The following is a 20,216-nucleotide window of genomic DNA, read 5'->3' on the forward strand; positions in this document are numbered from 1 at the left end:
GGGAGGATTCTTCTAGTACAACAGTAGTATCAGAAGAACCATCCCTGGTCATTACTGAGGATACTGAGGTTGAAGGTGAAGGTGAAGGTGTTTGGTGCCAGTGATCGCAAGTGGTGGGGTCCACTAAAAAAGATGGGATACATTTGATGCTGGACTGCTTCTTGGTGTTAATTTTTCAGCCCCAATTTTGGAACCCTCCCTATACTTGCCATGAGCTTGTTGCAGATGAAGTAATAGGGTAGATGTTCCAAGATGCTTAATGTCCTTATCTCAACTTATTTTGTTTCCACAAAGGCTACAGATGGCTTGGCAAAGCTTTTCATAATTAGTGTGAAAATAATTCCACACTTAAGATGTACATTTGTTGGTCCTATGACCAGGCATGACAATGGCAGTCTTATCATGCCCAACAGATGTTTCTCAATATCCGATTCCTTAGTAGTGCTATCATCTGCTACACAAGTCAACCACTCATCCTCTTGCTGTAACTCAACAGGAGTGGAAGGTGGCTTCTCTGAGAGACTAGGCTCACACAGTACTCAAGGACACACTTGTACTCTCCTTGCTTTGTGATATTTCTGTTCCTAGAAGCAAATTTTGTTTGTCACACGTAGGACCTTATTCAGATCTGGTCGCAGTACAAATTTGTTCTCAAAGTGGGCAAAACCATGTGCACTGCAGGTTGGGCAGATTTTACATGTGCAGAGAGTTACATTTGGGTGAGTTATTTTGTTTCTGTGCATGGTAAATACTGGCTGCATTATTTTTACACGACAATTTAGATTTCAGTTTCAACACACCTCACCCAAATTTAACTCTCTAGGTACATGTTACATTTGCCCCACCTACAGAACACATGGTTTTGCGAATTTTGAGAACAAATTTGTTCTGTGATCAGATCTGAATAAGGGCCTTAGTGGTTTGGGCTGTTTTCTCACTTAGGAAAGTGTAATGACAAGGTATTTTATTGTCAGACACATGAGATGCCTCACTGACAGCTGCAGATTCCCAAGTCTGACTCAGAAATAGAGGGCAATGCTGGAGTCTTTCCTTGCCACTGTGTGATGTGAATGGCATTCTATCAATTTTAAGTTTTTCAGCTACAGGAGGAATGAACTTTCTTTTTATTCCTGTTTCACGTACTTTTTTTAAATACTTTTTTTGGGGTAACTCTCCTTGCCCGGTTTGAGCATCAGCAACAGTGTTATTAGTAGATAATAAATCATCGCCATGAATGATGGCAGCTGGTGCAGGAATATTTGGTCCTTTAAACAGCTTGTTCTCCATTTTTAAATTAAATTTGAGAGCAAATAGTTTTTTTTTCTTGTTTTTGAGGACAGTGCTTGTCCAACACTGCATGGAGGCAGAACAATCACACATAACTTCTGACAGTATGTATGGGTGCAGTACACACAAACAATAAAGAAGAGAAAAATTGTTTTTTGTGTTTCATTTTTTTTAATGCACAGCTTGTATAATACTATGTGGAGGCAGAACAATCACACATGGAACTTCTGACAGTATAGTATATAGTGTATTAGGGTTCAGTGCAGCACACCACAAACAATGAAAAAAAAAATGAAAAGCTGACTGACAGCCTGCCTGTGTACTGTATCCCACTACACTGACTGACAACCTCTGCCCTCTGCGCACTGACACAGCCTGCCTAACACAGTACCAGTACAAGAACCCAGCCCAAAGCCCTGCACAAACCCCTCTGCACGGCACAACACCCCTCTGCACTGCACAACAACCCTCTGCACAGCCCAATACCACTCTGCACAACACCCCTCTGCTGCACAACACCTCTCAGACCCCTGCCAGTAACACCCCAGACTACACTGCAGAGCTGTGCACAGAGCGTGTGACAAATGGCGCCAAATTCTCAGGACACCGAGCCTATAAATATTTGGCATCTCACGAGAATCCGATGCAAGATTTCCACATTCGGCTGCACTTGGGTTTCCGAGTAAAGCCAGAAACTCATGAGCGCGGCTTGCGGTAGGTTCGGGGGGGGTTGCTGTTTGGAGCATTCGGATTCCACAGAATCCGGACCGCTCCTCTCTAGTCAGTACTGCCTGAAGAGTTAACTGTCACACCTCTGGCTGCTGCAAGGTCCTGAAGTTTCCTAGCCTATTGGAGCATAGCCTGGACCCACAAAATAAATGCAGAAACGTTCTCATATGGGAGTTTGAAACTGTCAATTTGCATTAGTTCATCAGTGTGATAGGAAATGAGGAGGGCAGCCAACAAAACCTTGATGTTCCAGTTTAATGCAGTGACCACCATGTGAAATTGAGTCACTGTACAAGAGCCTTGATAAAATCATAATATATCCCTGGCAGTGGAGAGGACTGTCAGAGGCTCATTGAAACAGTTCCAGAAAGTACAGTATCTATGAATATAGCAATGTCAGAAAGACTCAAATTGGAATGCTGTCAGATCAGAGAGGCCTAAGACAAATCTGGTTACAAAAGTAACAAAAATATAAGCAATCATAATTTGAGCTGAAGGAAAATGATCCAGATCAATTCAAAATATCACATTGATTAGTGAATCATCGACAACGTTTAGGTTTTTTGTTGTATTTCTCTGGTATAGTCATATTGAGATGAGGAACAGAGGAATTGTAAGTTGCTTAAACAGTTTGAGAAACTGAACTGGATCAATCAAATGTAAGATGGAAATACTGTAGATTACACATTAAGGAACCTCTTGCAGGAGGTTGAGCATGGTACGGAGGGTTAGGGTGGCAGTTGGCTGGCATTGGTGAAGCAGTGATTCTTGATAGCTAATTTGTAGTTTTGTAGAGGGGTGGACAGTCTTATGGGGGTAGGTGGAGCATTTCAGAGAAAGACATCAGCACATGAAAAGTCTGTGGGTGTGGGAGGAGATAATTAGTAGGCAGGAGAAGCAACATGCATTAGCGCAGCAAAAGAGGATGGATGGTTGTGTAAAGGGAAATTATGATAGATATGTATATTAGAATACTATAACCACACTACCGTACAAATAGGTTATAGTAATAAGTACTATGTACTGTATGTTTTTATTCCAGAGTAACCTGGATGTGACATGGAGAACAAGACCTACATGAATGGATTCCTCTTGTTACCATTTTATGTGAAATCAAATTATATTTTGTCATCTATATGTGTATTCTTCTTCCTTTATATCTTTGGAGTACTTATTAATTCTCTTATAATAACATTGATATATACTGATGCTCGGTTACACACCCCCATGTACCTATTCCTCTGTAACCTGGCCTTAGTAGATATCTGTTATACAACCACTACTGTCCCTAACCTGCTGCACATGTTACTATCTGGGGATAATACAGTGTCCTTCACACAATGCTTCACACAGTTGTACTTTTATCTTTTGGTTGCTTCCTCAGAGATTTATCTAATAGTCTTTATGGCCTATGACCGATATGTTGCCATATGTCATCCTTTACACTATCACAATATCCTAAACAGGAAACACTGTCTGTTATTGGCATCTGGCACTTGGATAGCAGGAAGCCTAAACTCCTTTGTGATTACATTCCCAGGATCACTCATGTCCTTCTGCCATACTCACACCATACACCAGTTCTTCTGTGATGCTAAAGCTCTGATTAACATCTCCTGTGCCGGCAGTGATCATGTTTATATTGTCATCTATATGGAAGAATTGGTATATGGATTAATCCCAGTCATGCTCATTTTGACATCATATGTAAAAATTATCAAGGTCATTTTACGGATACAATCTAAGGACAGCAGAAAGAAAGCCTTCTCCACCTGCTCATCCCACATCACTGTTGTCATTATGTACTTTATGTCAGGGGCGTCTGTCTACATGATGCCACCAACAGAATACTCCGATGTCCTACAACCCGCATTTACTGTTCTGTACACAGTTGTCACTCCCATAATAAACCCCCTGATCTACAGTCTGCGGAATAAAGATATGAAATGTGCTCTGCTGAGACTACTGAGGGGGAAACAAAGTATTGATCTGTGACGGGAAATGCACAATGTGTTTGAAAATAATAATGAATGTTAAATACATCTTAATAGTCTTGGAATTTACGGTACTTGTGAGTTATCCGGGCTGCCGATTTTTTGATTGTATGCCTTAAGTTAAGGCATACAATCAGATGCGATGCGATGCGATATCGCATCGCATCGCATCGCATGCGATCATCGGATGCGATGACCCGATTTTTCCATAGGAATCAATGTTAAAATGGACTGAGTCTACTGAGTCTACTATCCAAGTGGGCATGGAGTTGGATATAAACCTGTGGCGAGCGTAGCGAGCCACCGAGCCCGAAGCGTGGCGAGCGAAGCGAGCCCCGCGAGGGGACGGTATTCTGTGTCCCCTCGCGGGGCTCGCTACGCTCGCCACGCTTCGGGCTCGGTGGCTCGCTACGCTCGCCACAGGTTTGTATCCAACTCCATGCCCACTTGGATAGTAGGGGTATGAAAAGGACCCCTTTTTCCCATTGAATTCCATGTTAAAATGGACTCAGTCCATTTTAACATTGATTCCTATGGAAAAATCGGGTCATCGCAACGCATCGCATCGCATCGCATCCGATGGTCGCATGCGATGCGATGCGATGTGCCCGATCCGACCCGATTTAGAAATCGGCAGCCCGGATAACTCACAAGTACCGAATTTACTCTTTGTGGACCTTTGATTCCCTGGACTCTTTCTCATTGGTTAGATCTGTCTGCTTCATCCTCTTTCATTGCTTTTTAATCATCAAGCCCGACTTTGAGATTTACATCAGTTTCCATTTCAACACATTATTGGGGTTATTCTGGTTCACTCACAAAAGCAAATTCTCTCTATAATGGACAAAAAAGCATGTGCACTGCAGGGGGGGGGCAGATGTAACTTGTGCAAAGGAGTTCGATTTGGGGGAGTTATATTGTTTCTGTGCAGAGTAAATACTGTCTGCTTTATATTTACACTGCAATATAGATATTAGTTTGAAGTACAAACCCCACCCAAATATAACTCTCTGCACATGTTCCATCAGCCCCACCTGCACTGCACATGGTTTTGTCCATTAGAGATTGAATTTGACTTTGTGAGTGAACCAGAATAACCCCCTCTATTTGCCATTCTGTTTTATGAGAACTTAAGACTCTCAGATGTACATGACATCTCTAATGGCAATATAAGGGATTTGTTAGTTAAGGCCACAATTGAATCAAAAAATCTTTATTAACTTATATGTGACAAGGTTAACTCATCTTTCTGCATATGTCTCTTGAACAAAATAAAGGCAATTTGGAAGAGATCTTAGTAGATGGAGATTTATTTTTGGCTTTGGAGTAGGAATGCGCAGATCTGGATTTACTTAGGATCTTAAAACAGGATCTTACTGGCTATCCGGTTGTCACATGTTTGGAGCCAAAACATGTGACAACTGATAGCCAATACGATCCCGTTTTGATATACGGGCAAAATGGAAATGCACATGCCTACTTTGGAGCCATCCTTATGTACTTTTTCAGGAGCTCCTGGAACATAGAGAAATTGTTCACAAACCACTGATTTTACCATGAGAGAGAACAACAACTTTGTGAAAGACTTCGCCAAACAGTTTATAGTGAAAGAACAGTGCAAAAGGCTAAAAAAGAAGTTAGAAAACAACCCCATGAATCACTCCAAACTCCAAAAGTTAGAATACAGAAAGAATAACCAGTGCGATTCATTGGTACTTTCAGTAATAAATGGCGGGAAATCAAGGATATGTTATAAAAACACTGGCCTGTTCTCCATACCAATACAGATTTAACAGGGATCCTCCGAAAAAAAGTAGAAACTAGTTGGAGATGCTCCAACAAGATATTTTAGTCCAAAGCCATCTATCTAAACCACACAAATCATCAATTGCAAAGAATGGGTCTTACTATTGCCGACAGTGTAAGACATGCAGAAGAAAACGTTTTTGTCGGCGCTGGATTTGTTTGTCAAAGTTGATAAAGATTCCTCAGTCTGGGTTTGATGAACATGCAAAAGAATATAAAAGCAATGTATTAGAAACATATATGGATATAGGGATTATAGTGATAGAGCCCGGTGTTTTTTAGGGAGATTCCGTACCCAACTCACAGGATAATTGAGAGACATATAGCGGAATCTTTTATACTGAATCTTCCCAGGTCACCATGTGCTGTATATATCCCAGATTGTAAAGGCAAAGGATGCGTACCGTACTCACTCTTTCAAGAGGTCAGGTAAAACATATAATGGTTTCTTTAAAAGATGGTGCGACAGAATGGACTAAAGGGTCACCACTGGAGGTGTAGTCAAATTCACTCTATACCAAAAAAGGATAATCACGCTTCTACAGGTCCGTACCGTACTCACTGAGTGTATACATTGCTTGAAGCAGATAAAGGTATCTTTAATATGAAAACCTTTGACTCCTTTAAGACCTCATCTCATATCCCACAGATGGTGTTAGGCAATGAGGGAGTAAGGAAAAAGGTCTCATTTGCAGTCCAAAAACAATTTATTGAAACAAGAGACAAAGGATAAAAACAATCACCTGATGGGCAGTCACATTGGCCAATGACCGCTTACACAAGGAGACAGCTTACACCAATGTAGTCTCAATCACTCCTGGCCAACATGTTTCGACGGTTGCTTCCGTCTTTCTCAAGGCTGAGGAGTGACTGAGTCTAGGGGGGGGGGTATATATACCAAGTGGAGGAGTCACTTCCGGGTAGCGAAGGTCAAGTAAAAAGACCAACGGATTGTGGATTAATGTAAGATCCATGGTGGTCCTTATTAGGTGTATGGAGTGGGGTAATGGGATGCGCCATTATAGGTGCAACCTACTCACATATAATTGTAGATAGCGATGACCGCGGCCACCCTCCCATGGCCGTGGAATGCAAATGCGGAAGTAGTCTTCCGACATATGGAACGCAGATACCGGATGTGATGTGCCGGCTTATGTAGCGCTGATTGTATAGCGCTGGGTTGGTGGAACGCGGAAGTGCCTGATCGGCATTTGAAACACAAATGAAGGCAGGGATGATGGAGGTGCTAGTGATTCCCTTCTACCCATTAATCAATGGAAATGCTATTAATAGGAAATTTAGATAACAAACTCCATCCACATTAGTATAAAACCTTCACAATATATAACATTATCCGGCAAGCAATTAGGAAAATATAAAGTATGACACAGATGTTTCATTACCAATAGGCTAATCATAAAAGGCATAAAAAGATACAAACACAATAATATCCATGGTATGCATAATCTGTCACGGCTGAAGGGCTGGATGAAGTCGTGTGGTGTGTAGCAACCGGAGACGGACCAGAGGAGGAAGGATTAAATCGTGCAGGTTTAATAATAGAATTCATAAATGAAATAATACACACTTGAATACTTTCTTAAAGTGGCAGTTAGTGGTAATAAGAATTGAGCCAGCACGGCACTTTGAAAGAAGAAAAAGTTCATTGAAACAATGACAGTTCACGTACTGCGGGCAGCAGGCTGGGGTCTTGAGAAATGAAGAAATCCGGAAAGAGAATGTACTTGATGGTAATGAGGGATCCTTGAAGACTGAAAGAAGCTGGATGATGACAGAAGAATGGGAAGTTGCTTGGAAGCAGACAGCTTGAAGGGCTTAGGCCAGGAAGCTCAGGGATGCAGGCAGGGACCAGACTGTGGAGAGAACTGGCAGCGATGGGGTTAAGCTGAATCGAGTCCAACACAGAGCACTGAAGCAAGGCACCAAGTCAGGAGAGGTGAGTCAGAGAGCCGGAGTCAGCTGGGAGCTGTGAACGCCTCTGGAGACTCTTTGTACTGACACTGAACAGGCCTAGGCAGATCCCCTATATCCCTAGAGGGCGGCTGCCATTGGCTGTCAGGTCAGTATGGGCGGAAACCTCAGACAAGGACCAATCTGCTATTTGCCCTTAACCAAGATGGCGGCGCCGGCCTCCCGGCGCCCCTACAGCACATACCGCTACACTTGCCGGCGTCCCACGCTGCCTACCAGACTGCCGCTGCCTGCTGCCGCTGAACTGGAGACCACTACACGCTAGCCGACGGCGGGCGCGAACGGGTGAGTGGTAAGCCCGCCGCGCACCGCCGCGGCTGAGTGTGACAGTTCCCCCCCCTTTCTGGGTGACCCCAGGGCACCTACGCACCTTGTATGGATTCCTTTGAAAGAATTGTCTCACCAGACGGGGAGCATGGAGATCTGCAGCATCAACCCAGGAATTCTCTTCAGGACCGAATCCAAGCCACTCTACCAGATACTGAAGATGGGTATTGCGGCAACGTGAGTCGATAATGCGCTTCACCTCGAACTCTGTCTCTCTCTCTGAGCCAATCTTGGGCGGTTTAGGCACCTTTTTCTGATATAAGTTCAGTCGTAAAGGTTTCAAAAGAGACACGTGAAAAGAGTTTGATATCTTTAAGGAAGAAGGGAGCTGTAGTCTGTAGGCCACCGGATTAATTACCTGAGTGATTGGGTACGGCCCGATGAACCGAGGAGCCAGCTTCATGGATGGTAACCGAAAGCGTATATGGCGGGTAGACAGCCATACTCGATCTCCAACCTTCAACTTAGGAGCCGCTCTTCTTTTCCTGTCTGCCATCCTTTTATATCGAGCGGATGCTTTGAGGAGAGCGGTATGGACGTCTGACCAGATCTTTGCAAACCGTTGTAGGGAAGAAGCAGCTGCAGGGACATCGGGCAATGATAGATCTGAGAACTCTAGAGATCGGGGATGTTTGCCAAAGACAGTAAAAAAGGGAGTGGTGCCGGAGGATGAATGATAGGAATTGTTGTGCGCAAACTCCGCCCAAGGCAGAAGGTCTACCCAGTCGTCTTGAGAGGAAGAGATGAATAAACGAATGAAGGCTTCCAAGTCCTGGTTGACACGTTCTGTCTGCCCGTTGGTTTGTGGGTGGAAAGCAGTGGAGAACTTGAGCTTGACTTGTACAGCGGAACATAGGGCCCTCCAAAACTTTGCGACGAACTGCACGCCACGGTCAGATATAATTTCTTTGGGCAACCCATGGAGTTTGAAGATGGTGGAAATGAAGAGCTGAGCCAACAATGGAGCAGATGGAAGGCCTTTCAATGGGAAGAAGTGCACCATCTTTGAAAAACGGTCAACCACCACCCAAATTACTGTATGCCCTTTGGAGGGAGGAAGTTCACAGATAAAGTCCATAGACAGGTGGGACCATGGTTCTGTTGGTATGGCTAGAGGTAGAAGAGGACCGACAGGAGACGTTCTGGAGGACTTATGCTGAGCGCACTTTACACAGGAGGCGACAAAGGTGGTTACATCGCGACGAATGGTAGGCCACCAGTATGAACGCAACAGGAACATTAAGGTCTTCTGTGCCCCGGTATGCCCTGCAAAACGGGAAGCGTGTGCCCAGGACAGCACTCTCTTTCGGAGACTGAGGGGAACGAAGGTCTTGCCTGGTGGAGGTGAAGGCTGGACTGTTACTTGAGCAAAGACCAGAGGATCGAGGATGGGTCGAGGAGGAGTGTCAAGATCAGCTGAAGTTTCAAAAGAGCGTGAAAGAGCATCGGCCTTGGCATTCATCGTCCCGGGTCTGAATCTGATTTGAAAATCGAAGCATTCGAAGAACATGGCCCAGCGGGCTTGACGAGCTGTAAGACATTGGGCGTGCTTGAGGAATGAGAGATTCTTATGGTCGGAGTACACAGTAATTTTATGTCGTGCCCCCTCCAGGAGGTACCGCCACTCCTCCAACGCAGATTTGACTGCCAGTAACTCCTGCTCTCCAATGGGGTAATTCTTTTCTGCTGGAAGAAACTTCTTGGAGAAGAAGGCACAGGGATGAAGCACCTGGTCCTCCCCTCTCTGCGACAAGATTGCCCCCACCCCCTCTGAGGATGCGTCCACCTCAAGAATAAAGGGTTTGTCGAGGTTTGGCTGAAGAAGGATTGGGGCGGAGACAAAAGCATCCTTTAGTTGTTGGAAGGCTTGGGAGGCCTCAGGTGACCACTGACTCGTATCAGAACCCTTGCGGGTTAGAGCTGTAAGAGGTGCAGCAAGGGTGGAGAAGTTCCGGATGAAACGACGATAGTAATTTGAAAAGCCCAGGAACCTCTGGATGCCTTTGAGCGTTGTGGGCGCTGTCCAGTCTAAGATGGCTCTTACTTTTTCTGGATCCATCTCTATCCCAGTGCTGGAGAGGATGTGGCCAAGGAATGGAATGGAAGTGACCTCAAAGACGCACTTGTCTAGCTTGCAGAATAATTTATTTTGGCGAAGGCGCCGCAGGACCTCAGCTACTGTTTGCCGATGGAGATGGAGGTTAGACGAGAAGATGAGGATGTCATCGAGATACACCACGATGGAATAATATAGTAAATCTCGAAATATGTCATTTACAAATTGTTGGAAGACGGCTGGAGCGTTGCAAAGACCAAATGGCATCACCAGGTATTCGTAGTGGCCATCTCGGGTGTTGAAAGCCGTCTTCCACTCATCTCCAGATCGGATACGGATCAAGTTATACGCCCCTCTTAAATCCAGTTTAGTAAAGATGGAAGCCCCTCGGATTTTGTCGAATAATTCGGTGATAAGAGGTAAAGGATAGCGGTTCTTGATCGTGATATCGTTCAGGCCCCTGTAATCGATACACGGCCGGAGGGTTCCATCTTTATTTTTCACAAAGAAAAACCCCGCTCCGGCTGGCGAAGTGGACGGGCGAATGAACCCCTTATCCAAGTTTTCTCGAATGTAGTCAGACATGACTTTGGTCTCCGGCAGAGACAAGGGGTAGATGCGGCCCCGCGGTGGGAACTTCCCAGGTATCAACTCTATCGGACAGTCCCAGGAACGATGAGGCGGCAGGGTATCGGCACCTCCCTTGCTGAAGACGTCAGAAAAAGAAAGATATGGTGTGGGTAACGACAAGGGTGGAGCTGATGAAGACGAAAGACTGGGACCTCCTACTTCTTGAGGATTAGTTTGATGGAGTGGAATGACACGAGGCATGCAAGTAGTTAGGCAGTTCGTACCCCAGGCTGTGATCTCCATACTGGTCCAATCAATGTGAGGGTTGTGCTTAGTAAGCCATGGTAGGCCCAGGACTACCTGGTGTGAGGACTGAGGAAGGACAAAAAATTCAAGAGTCTCTTGATGTAAGGCACCGATGAGAACTGTCACTGGATCGGTTTGAAGGGTGATTTGCCCACTGCTGATGCGACTCCCATCTACTGCAGTGAGGGCCAACAGATGGGCCAAAGGTTGCACCGTCAAGGAATGTTGCTGGACGAAAGAAGAAGAAAGGAAGTTCCCGGCTGCTCCGGAATCTAGTAGAGCCTGGATCTTGATTTTTCCCTGAGGGCACACAAGGGTAACAGGAATGGTGGGCACAGTTGAAGAGGGAGATGAAAGCAGGACTCCTAACCTGACCTCCCTCGGGGAGGTTAGGAGCGGTCGTTTCCCGGACGCAGTGGACAGGAAGCCAACAGATGAGCGGAAGAACCGCAGTACATGCAAAGATTCTCACGACGTCTACGGGACTTTTCCTCCACGGAAAGCCGAGAGCGGTTGATCTGCATGGGTTCGTCTGGTGGTGTGGTTGTGGAAGGCCCAGGTCTAGGAACAGGAACAGCGTTGGTGGTGAGACGAGGGCGGAGACGATCGGAGCGATTTCTCTCTAGTTGACGCTCCTGCATCCGTAGATCTACTTTGTTGCACAAGGAGATGAGTTCAGCCAAAGTAGCAGGAGAGTCATGGGTAGTTAATTCGTCCTTGATACGACCTGCCACCCCATTCCAGAAGGCGGAGACGAGAGCCTCTTCGTTCCACTTTAATTCCGAAGCCAGAGTCTGGAACTGCACAGCATATTGTCCCACTGAACGACTACCCTGGCGAATCCTCAGGATCTCAGTAGCGGCAGACGACACTCTGCCAGGTTCGTCGAAGATGCGACGGAAAGAGGTAATAAAAGCTTCATAGTCATTGAGCAGGGGATCAGCACGTTCCCAGAGAGGGGACACCCAGTCCAAAGCCGACCCTGCCAGGAGAGACACAATATAAGCCACCTTTGCCTTGGAAGTAGGAAAGTGAGAAGACTGTAAGGTGAAATGCACATCGCATTGGTTCAGAAACCCACGGCATCCTTTCGGAGAACCATCATATTTGCTGGGGGTTGGTAATTGCATGTGATGAGGAACTATTGGTCCAGGTGTAGAAACAGGGACTGGAACCTCTGGAGCTGAAGCCACAGAAACTGAGGGAGCCGTCTGGGGCGGAGCCAAGATCTGAAGGAATTGAGCCACTTGACGTTGGGTAGCCTCCACTTGCTCCAGACGAGCCATGATGCTGTGAAGTGCGTCCGCCATGGAAGCCTGTTCTTCACCCGACTCCATCGGGTCAGTACAAACTGTCACGGCTGAAGGGCTGGATGAAGTCGTGTGGTGTGTAGCAACCGGAGACGGACCAGAGGAGGAAGGATTAAATCGTGCAGGTTTAATAATAGAATTCATAAATAAAATAATACACACTTGAATACTTTCTTAAAGTGGCAGTTAGTGGTAATAAGAATTGAGCCAGCACGGCACTTTGAAAGAAGAAAAAGTTCATTTAAACAATGACAGTTCACGTACTGCGGGCAGCAGGCTGGGGTCTTGAGAAATGAAGAAATCCGGAAAGAGAATGTACTTGATGGTAATGAGGGATCCTTGAAGACTGAAAGAAGCTGGATGATGACAGAAGAATGGGAAGTTGCTTGGAAGCAGACGGCTTGAAGGGCTTAGGCCAGGAAGCTCAGGGATGCAGGCAGGGACCAGACTGTGGAGAGAACTGGCAGCGATGGGGTTAAGCTGAATCGAGTCCAACACAGAGCACTGAAGCAAGGCACCAAGTCAGGAGAGGTGAGTCAGAGAGCCGGAGTCAGCTGGGAGCTGTGAACGCCTCTGGAGACTCTTTGTACTGACACTGAACAGGCCTAGGCAGATCCCCTATATCCCTAGAGGGCGGCTGCCATTGGCTGTCAGGTCAGTATGGGCGGAAACCTCAGACAAGGACCAATCTGCTATTTGCCCTTAACCAAGATGGCGGCGCCGGCCTCCCGGCGCCCCTACAGCACATACCGCTACACTTGCTGGCGTCCCACGCTGCCTACCAGACTGCCGCTGCCTGCTGCCGCTGAACTGGAGACCACTACACGCTAGCCGACGGCGGGCGCGAACGGGTGAGTAGTAAGCCCGCCGCACACCGCCGCGGCTGAGTGTGACATAATCACATATTTTCTCATTTCTATTTCATAGCCATTTAATTACCAGTTTAATGATCATAAAGTGCATAATTAATTATAAAAATACATAAATACTGATTATAAAACCATAATAAAAACATGTTTTATAAAAACCATTTCAGCTCGAAATCGTGGTTTAGGCCAGATGGGGACAGTGATGATAAATGAAAAATCCATCTCATTTCTGTTTTCGCTAAACGGATGTCTCTTTTATTGTAACGCCAGTTAGCTTTAATGGTTTCTAGACCCCAAAATCCTGTGATAAAATTGGTGGAACATTCATGATGTTCCTTAAAATGTAATGAAAACGGATGTTCTTTATATCCTTTTTTGATATTCCTAACATGTTCGGCAAGACGTATTTTTAAATTTATTTTTGTCTTGCCGACATAAATTTTGTTACAAGCACACAGAATGTCGTAAACCACGTAATTGGAGTTGCAAGTGATAAATTGTTGGGGTTTAAATGTGCGGTTATTTAAAATGTATCACTTGCAATTACATTTACAGCGCCGACAAAAACGTTTTCTTCTGCATATCTACACCAGCAGGGACGCCTTTGTGGTCCCTCATCCAATTTGTGGCTGCACGGATTGGCTGCACCTTGGGACTACTTCAACCTTTTCCTTTTTTAGACAGTGTAAGACATGCTCGTTCATGGTACCTACAACACACTAATTGGATAAATACAAAAACAAATGGAATATCAATGATTACATTGACTGTACCACAGTAGTAGTAGTATATCACTTGACATGCCCATGTAATAAAATCTACGTTGGGAAAACAAAAAGGAAATTCAAAATACAAATTCTGGAGCATGTGAGGAGTATCAGAAAAGCAAAACAAGACAAAAATAATTTAAAAAATCTCATTCCCTTAGCTTCTCATTTTCTCTCTTTCCACAATGGAAATCCCACTGGTTTAAAAGCATTTGGGATGAGACACATTCTGATGAACATCAGAGTGGGAAATGCAGAAAAAAAACTCTTACAATTTGAGACAAAAAATGATCTTTAGGATGGACAGTATGTATCCAAAAGATCTCAATCTTCCACTGTATGTTACACCATCATTTTCTCTTTTTAGAATGATGATGATTATGATAACTTTTTATCATGTATTTTTTGCTATTTATTTCACTTTATTCGCAGTTTTATTTCACTTATTTCATCTATATAAAAATCTTAACACATTTTAAATAATATAAGACATAATTTATAATACAAAAATCTTTTAAGCACAATTTACTTCATACAAAATTTCACTTCACAATATATCACTTATAATATGGGGCAGTATGGATGGTGTAATGGTTAGCCTTACTGCCTCACAGCACTGAGGTCATGGGTTCTATCACCACCATGTGTTATATATACGGGGCAGTACGGACGGTGTAATGGTTACATTACTGCATCACAGCACTGAGGTCATGGGTTCTATCCCCACCATGTGTTATATATACGGGGCAGTACGGATAATGTAATGGTTAGCATTACTGCCTCACAGCACTGAGGTCATGGGTTCTATCACCACCATGTGTTATATATACGGGGCAGTACGGACGGTGTAATGGTTACATTACTGCATCACAGCACTGAGGTCATGGGTTCTATCCCCACCATGTGTTATATATACGGGGCAGTACGGATAATGTAATGGTTACATTACTGCATCACAGCACTGAGGTCATGGGTTCTATCCCCACCATGTGTTATATATACGGGGCAGTACGGATGGTGTAATGGTTACATTACTGCCTCACAGCGCTGAGGTCATGGGTTCTATCCCCACCATGTGTTATATATACGGGGCAGTATGGACGGTGTAATGGTTAGCATTACTGCCTCACAGCACTGAGGTCATGGGTTCGATACCCATCATGGCCCTAACTGTGTGGAGTTTGTATATTCTCCCCATACTTACGTGGGTTTCCTCCGGGTACTTCGGTTTCCTCCCACAATCCAAAAATATTCTGGTAGGTTAATTGGCTCCCAACAAAATTAACCCTAGAATTGGCTGTGTGTGTGTTTGTACATGTGGTAAGGAATATACTGTAGATTGTAAGCTCCACTGGGGCAGGGACTGATGTGAATGTTCAAATATTCTCTGTAAAGCGCTGGGGAATATGTGTGCGCTATATAAGAAACTGGCAATAAATAAATAATAAATAGCGACTGGATACTGGCTTCAGTATATTGATCGCCAGGCATCCTGACCACTAAGATGCTGAACACATCACATATGTGCATAGACATGCAGGCATGTGCACACATGGAAACCACCCCATAAAAATCCTGCTTTTGCCCTTGTACATGAAGCCACCATCAGAATACTCCAATGTGCTAGAAACGGCCTTTACAGTACTGTACTCAGTTGTTACTCCCATGATAAACCCTCTGATCTACAGTCTACAGCATACAGGTGTAAACAATGCTCTGATGAGAATAATGGGGATAAATCTGTATTCTTTGAATTAACATATAATGCCACTCTCCATATAAATACGGGGCACAGACGCTGGATGTGACTCCAGTATATTTCACTGGAGTCACATCCAGTGAAATATACTGCTTGAATGTCTAAGCAGCTCTGGGCTTAATGTCTGGAAAAAAAGGAAGGAAAGAAAGAAATATGTAAAAACGAAGGTGACCACATTTCCCTAATACCAGCTGACACATTTCAATCCTCTAGGGATCTTTGTCACAGTGAATGGGGGAGACCTTGGTCTCCCAGTACATTGATATATTTTTTTTTTTATTGATTTTTATTAAGTTTTGCAAGTTGACATACATAACATAAAACATAAAATATTACAACATACAGTGCCGTTAGTTACATTGTGTGTCATTCTGTGTTTTTTTTATTTGACAGTTTACAATCGAATGAACACTTTACCAACTACACCTTTCATACTCCATCATTGTACTACACATTAACTTCCACCATTTCCTACTCTCTGTCCTTGGTGTTACCTCTCTACGGGCCCTGCCCTTCTCCCGGCAGTTCTCTTTCCCTCCTTTGTACCTCGGTTTTAGCAGCCAGGCCATACAACTTATTTCCTTCCACCCTGACCTTGGAAGTCCCTAACCTTTATCTCTTGTATTGTGTCATTTGTGCCATAAACGTGATAATTCGATCTCCAAAAAGAGTAGATCATAGTTACATAATTAAAACAAGAAGGGGAGACAGGCTTATAAAAATACGTCTCACCTGAGATAGTGGATAAAACTTGGTGTTTTTCACTGTGATTCTACTGTGTATATAGTGATGTATTTTTTTTTTATTATTATTTTTTTTTTGGACAACCTTCCTATTCAGATTATTAATAGTCAGCCATCTTTAAACCTATCGGTGACCTTTACTATTGAGGCTATTCTTGCCACTTATTTTTAGTGCAAAAACAAGGAAACTAATATTTAGTGTTAATATCGATAATAGTTCACTAGTATCTCTAAAATAGGGGGATGTCAGCCAGGGGGTCCATATCTGTATATATTTGTTCATATTATTACGCCTTATATGCAGGTGTTTTTCCTGCATTACTGTGTAGTTGACTATGGCCAACCAGCTATTGATATCTGGGGCCTTGCTGCCCATCCATTGTCTGGCCACTATTACTTTGTCCAAGGAGCACATGGTATTAATGTACAGTTTATTATACCTAGTGCCACCGTTCTCCTCCAAGATGTTCAAGATGCATCTCTCTTGGGAGGCCCGTGTTTACTATTATGTCTATAACTTTTTGCCAAAAAGTATTAACCACTTGGCACTCCCATAAGAGATGCAAAAACGTCCCAGGGTCCATCTTGCACTTAGGGCATACATCTGATGTTCTAGCCTTAAATTTAACCATCCTTGCGGAGTCATATAAGATCTGTGAAAGATAAACAATTGGACTTGTTGTGTCCGAATCCCATTTGTGGCCCTAGGGATTGCTGGCATAGCTTCTCTCCACTCTTCCTCACTGATAGTTCCCAACTCTGCCTCCCATTTCCCCTTCAACCCTTCCAATTGATCTTGATATTTCATCGTCCCTAGACATTTATATATCCTAGAAACCAGCTTTCTTTTGTCCCCTTTTTTTTATTATTTTCTTGATTAATGACTCACCAAATACTGGGGGAGTAGTGGGGAACTGTGCCTCCAGGGACTGTCTGATCTGTAAATATTGAAAGAAATATGTCTGAGGGATTGCAAACTCCTCCACTAATTGTTGAAAGGATTTTAAACCCTCGCTATTATATAGTTGTTTCAAGGTCGTGACAGAATACGGTACCCAGATTTTTTTTGATCTGGAGCTCTAGTAGTTCGGTGAATGTACATCATCTACTGGATGCTCTATATCAATAAACTTTATTTCCCCCTTTTTATGTGCTTCTTGCCATACCTTAATAGCTTGGGTAAGCAGGGGTGGATCCGTTATATGGTATACAGTACATTTATCTTATTACTATGCAGCAGAGCTAAACAGTATATTTTTATGGCTTCATGACCTGGATTTAAGGAGGTGGATTGATCTTAAAAATTCTATGCTTCAAGAGGGAAAGATTGATGGGATCATATGACTCTCTAGGTCACATAGACAAGTCTAAAGATTAAGAGAACTTGGTTTTACAACTTACTCTCAAGGTGTGAGACGGACTTCATTTAACTCATGATTCAGCCCACCATCCTTCCCCTATGTCACTATCTGTCACCTTCCCTTTTTCTTTAAGGTTGTATAGATTGCATGGCCTCATTTTGGTAAGAGATACAGGTTTAGTCATGTGAAGAGAAAATTTGCTCCAACATTGTTTGTGGACCTTCTACTGTATGATTCTCTTCCCTCTTCATGTCATTTCCAATACTTGTAAATTTGTTGTCTTAGTTAATTCTCATTTTCCCTACTGTAATCTTTATACTCTGTTTGCTTTTGAGAACCTCTGCATATACTCGGTGTGCTAGAGAGGCAAAATCTCTACTCCCGATCACTCCATTCTCACCCTAACTTCACCAGGCCAGGAACATCATGAGATAGCTTCTGGGGAAGATTTACAAATGTGTCCACTTACATTTTTGCTCTATATGCCCTTAAGCACTCCCTGCAAAGTGTGCTATGCCATGTCGCTGCTTAGAGCAGTAAGTCACCATTTAAGGTCCTCAAAAAACTGGAGAGTGTAATACAATTTTCTTTTCACCAGATGTTCTTTTTTCTAAACTCAACTGCACATGCGTTAAATAGCCCACAAGCTTCTGAAGCACTACCCACTTATTGGCTGACAGAAGTTTCTTACATTACACTATACCATAGTATGGAACAGCATTTTGTTATGATTCCTAAGCAGTAGTTTAGTTGGTAATAAAGCATTAAACCATAATTTTATGTTATGCCATTGAGCTGCATTTTTACACTAAACCTTTATAGAGATTTTATTGTATATTTTATATATTTCAGGTTTAATACTCTTAAAGTACTCATCTTGCTCTGTACTTTCCCCCTCCTTTCCTTTCTATGTTTGGCCACTGCAATAGACTCTATACTGCTTTTAGCACTGCATTGTACACCAAACATAGCAAAAAACATGACATGCACAACAAGTGTTACCACTGCTATGGAGTTTTTGCATGGTTGAGTGGGTAAGGTGAGCATCTTAAATAGCTAGCACCTTGGGTTCAAGTCCCGGGAAGGACAATGTCATTGTGTAAATCTTTTTTGTTTGTTTGTTTTATCTTCAATACAGGAATAAATTACCTTTTACATTTTTGTTTATGTTATGTCAAGCAGCTGCGATATACACTAAACAGCCACACACTGTATTTTACATGGTACCAGTCATATATGTACAATGAGTACATTATAATATATTGAAGATACAATAACTATGGGGGGAAAGCGCCGGGTCTAGACGGCATCAATATAGACATACTGTATATAAAAAATATGTTGATTATTTTGCCCCGCTACTGTTGGAGCTGTTCTCGTCATGTTTTGCGATAGGCGCATGTCCATACTCAATGATGGAGGCCAGGATTATACTTTTGCTTAAACAGGGCAAAGATCCGGTAGATCCCTAAGCCTATCGACCAATATCATTATTACCCTCAGAAGCCAAGATATTGGCCAAAGTATTGGCAACAAGGATAAATAAATACCTGGGCAAAATCATCCACCCGGACCAAACCGGCTTTATGCCGGGTAAGTCATTGTCCATTAATATAAGAAAAGTGTTTGGGAATTTGCAACTGATGCAGAACATGATGAAAGATGCAGCTATAATGTCGCTTGACACCATTAAGGCATTTGACGCAGTGGAGTGGTTATACAGTATCTGTGGGAAGTATTCAGGGCATTTGGCTTTGGGCCTAACCTGATTAAGTGGATTCAGTTGCTATATTCTAGTCCAACAGCCAGAATATTGGTGAACGGGTGGACATCAACTGCCTTTGCCCTCTCTAGAGGGACAAGACAGGGCTGCCCCCTGTCACTGAGCTTGTTTGCTTTGGTGATAGAACCATTGGCATGTGCCATAAGAGCGCACTCTAGTATAATGGGTTTCGGGGTGGGGCAGTTTACCGATACAGTTGCCCTTTATGCAGATGATTTACTGGTATTTCTGCGAGACTATATGAAAGCCGCTCCAGTAGTAATACATTTGATTAAAACTCATGGTGGATACTCCGGCTTTGCAATTAACGTGCATAAGTCCAGTATCCTTGCAATAAAGGAACAACCAGCGAATGCAATTAAAGAAACAATGGTAGTTAAGTGGACAAAGTCCTTTAAATATCTTGGGATTCAGATTTCTAGTGATCCATTTGAGTTTATTCAGCTAAATGTACAACCATTGCTGGACTATATTGCACTAAAATTCAAAACCTGGAGTAAACTACTACTTACTATGACAGGGCGGGTTAATCTAATTAAGATGATTAGATTGGAAAT

At 43.4% G+C, this 20,216-nt stretch overlaps 1 protein-coding gene across 1 annotated transcript; it reads left to right on the top strand.

The window, feature by feature from the left end:
- The first annotated feature begins 3,420 nt into the window (after window positions 1-3,420).
- On the top strand, window positions 3,421-4,011 carry LOC146021091 (olfactory receptor 2T5-like). Its single transcript, XM_083154892.1, has one exon. The coding sequence runs from the start codon at window positions 3,421-3,423 to the stop codon at window positions 4,009-4,011; it is 591 nt and encodes a 196-aa protein (XP_083011018.1).
- Window positions 4,012-20,216: the final 16,205 nt, after the last annotated feature.

Source organism: Crinia signifera, chromosome 7 (genome assembly GCF_055691185.1).
Source record: "Crinia signifera chromosome 7, ASM5569118v1, whole genome shotgun sequence".
NCBI lineage: Eukaryota > Metazoa > Chordata > Amphibia > Anura > Myobatrachidae > Crinia > Crinia signifera.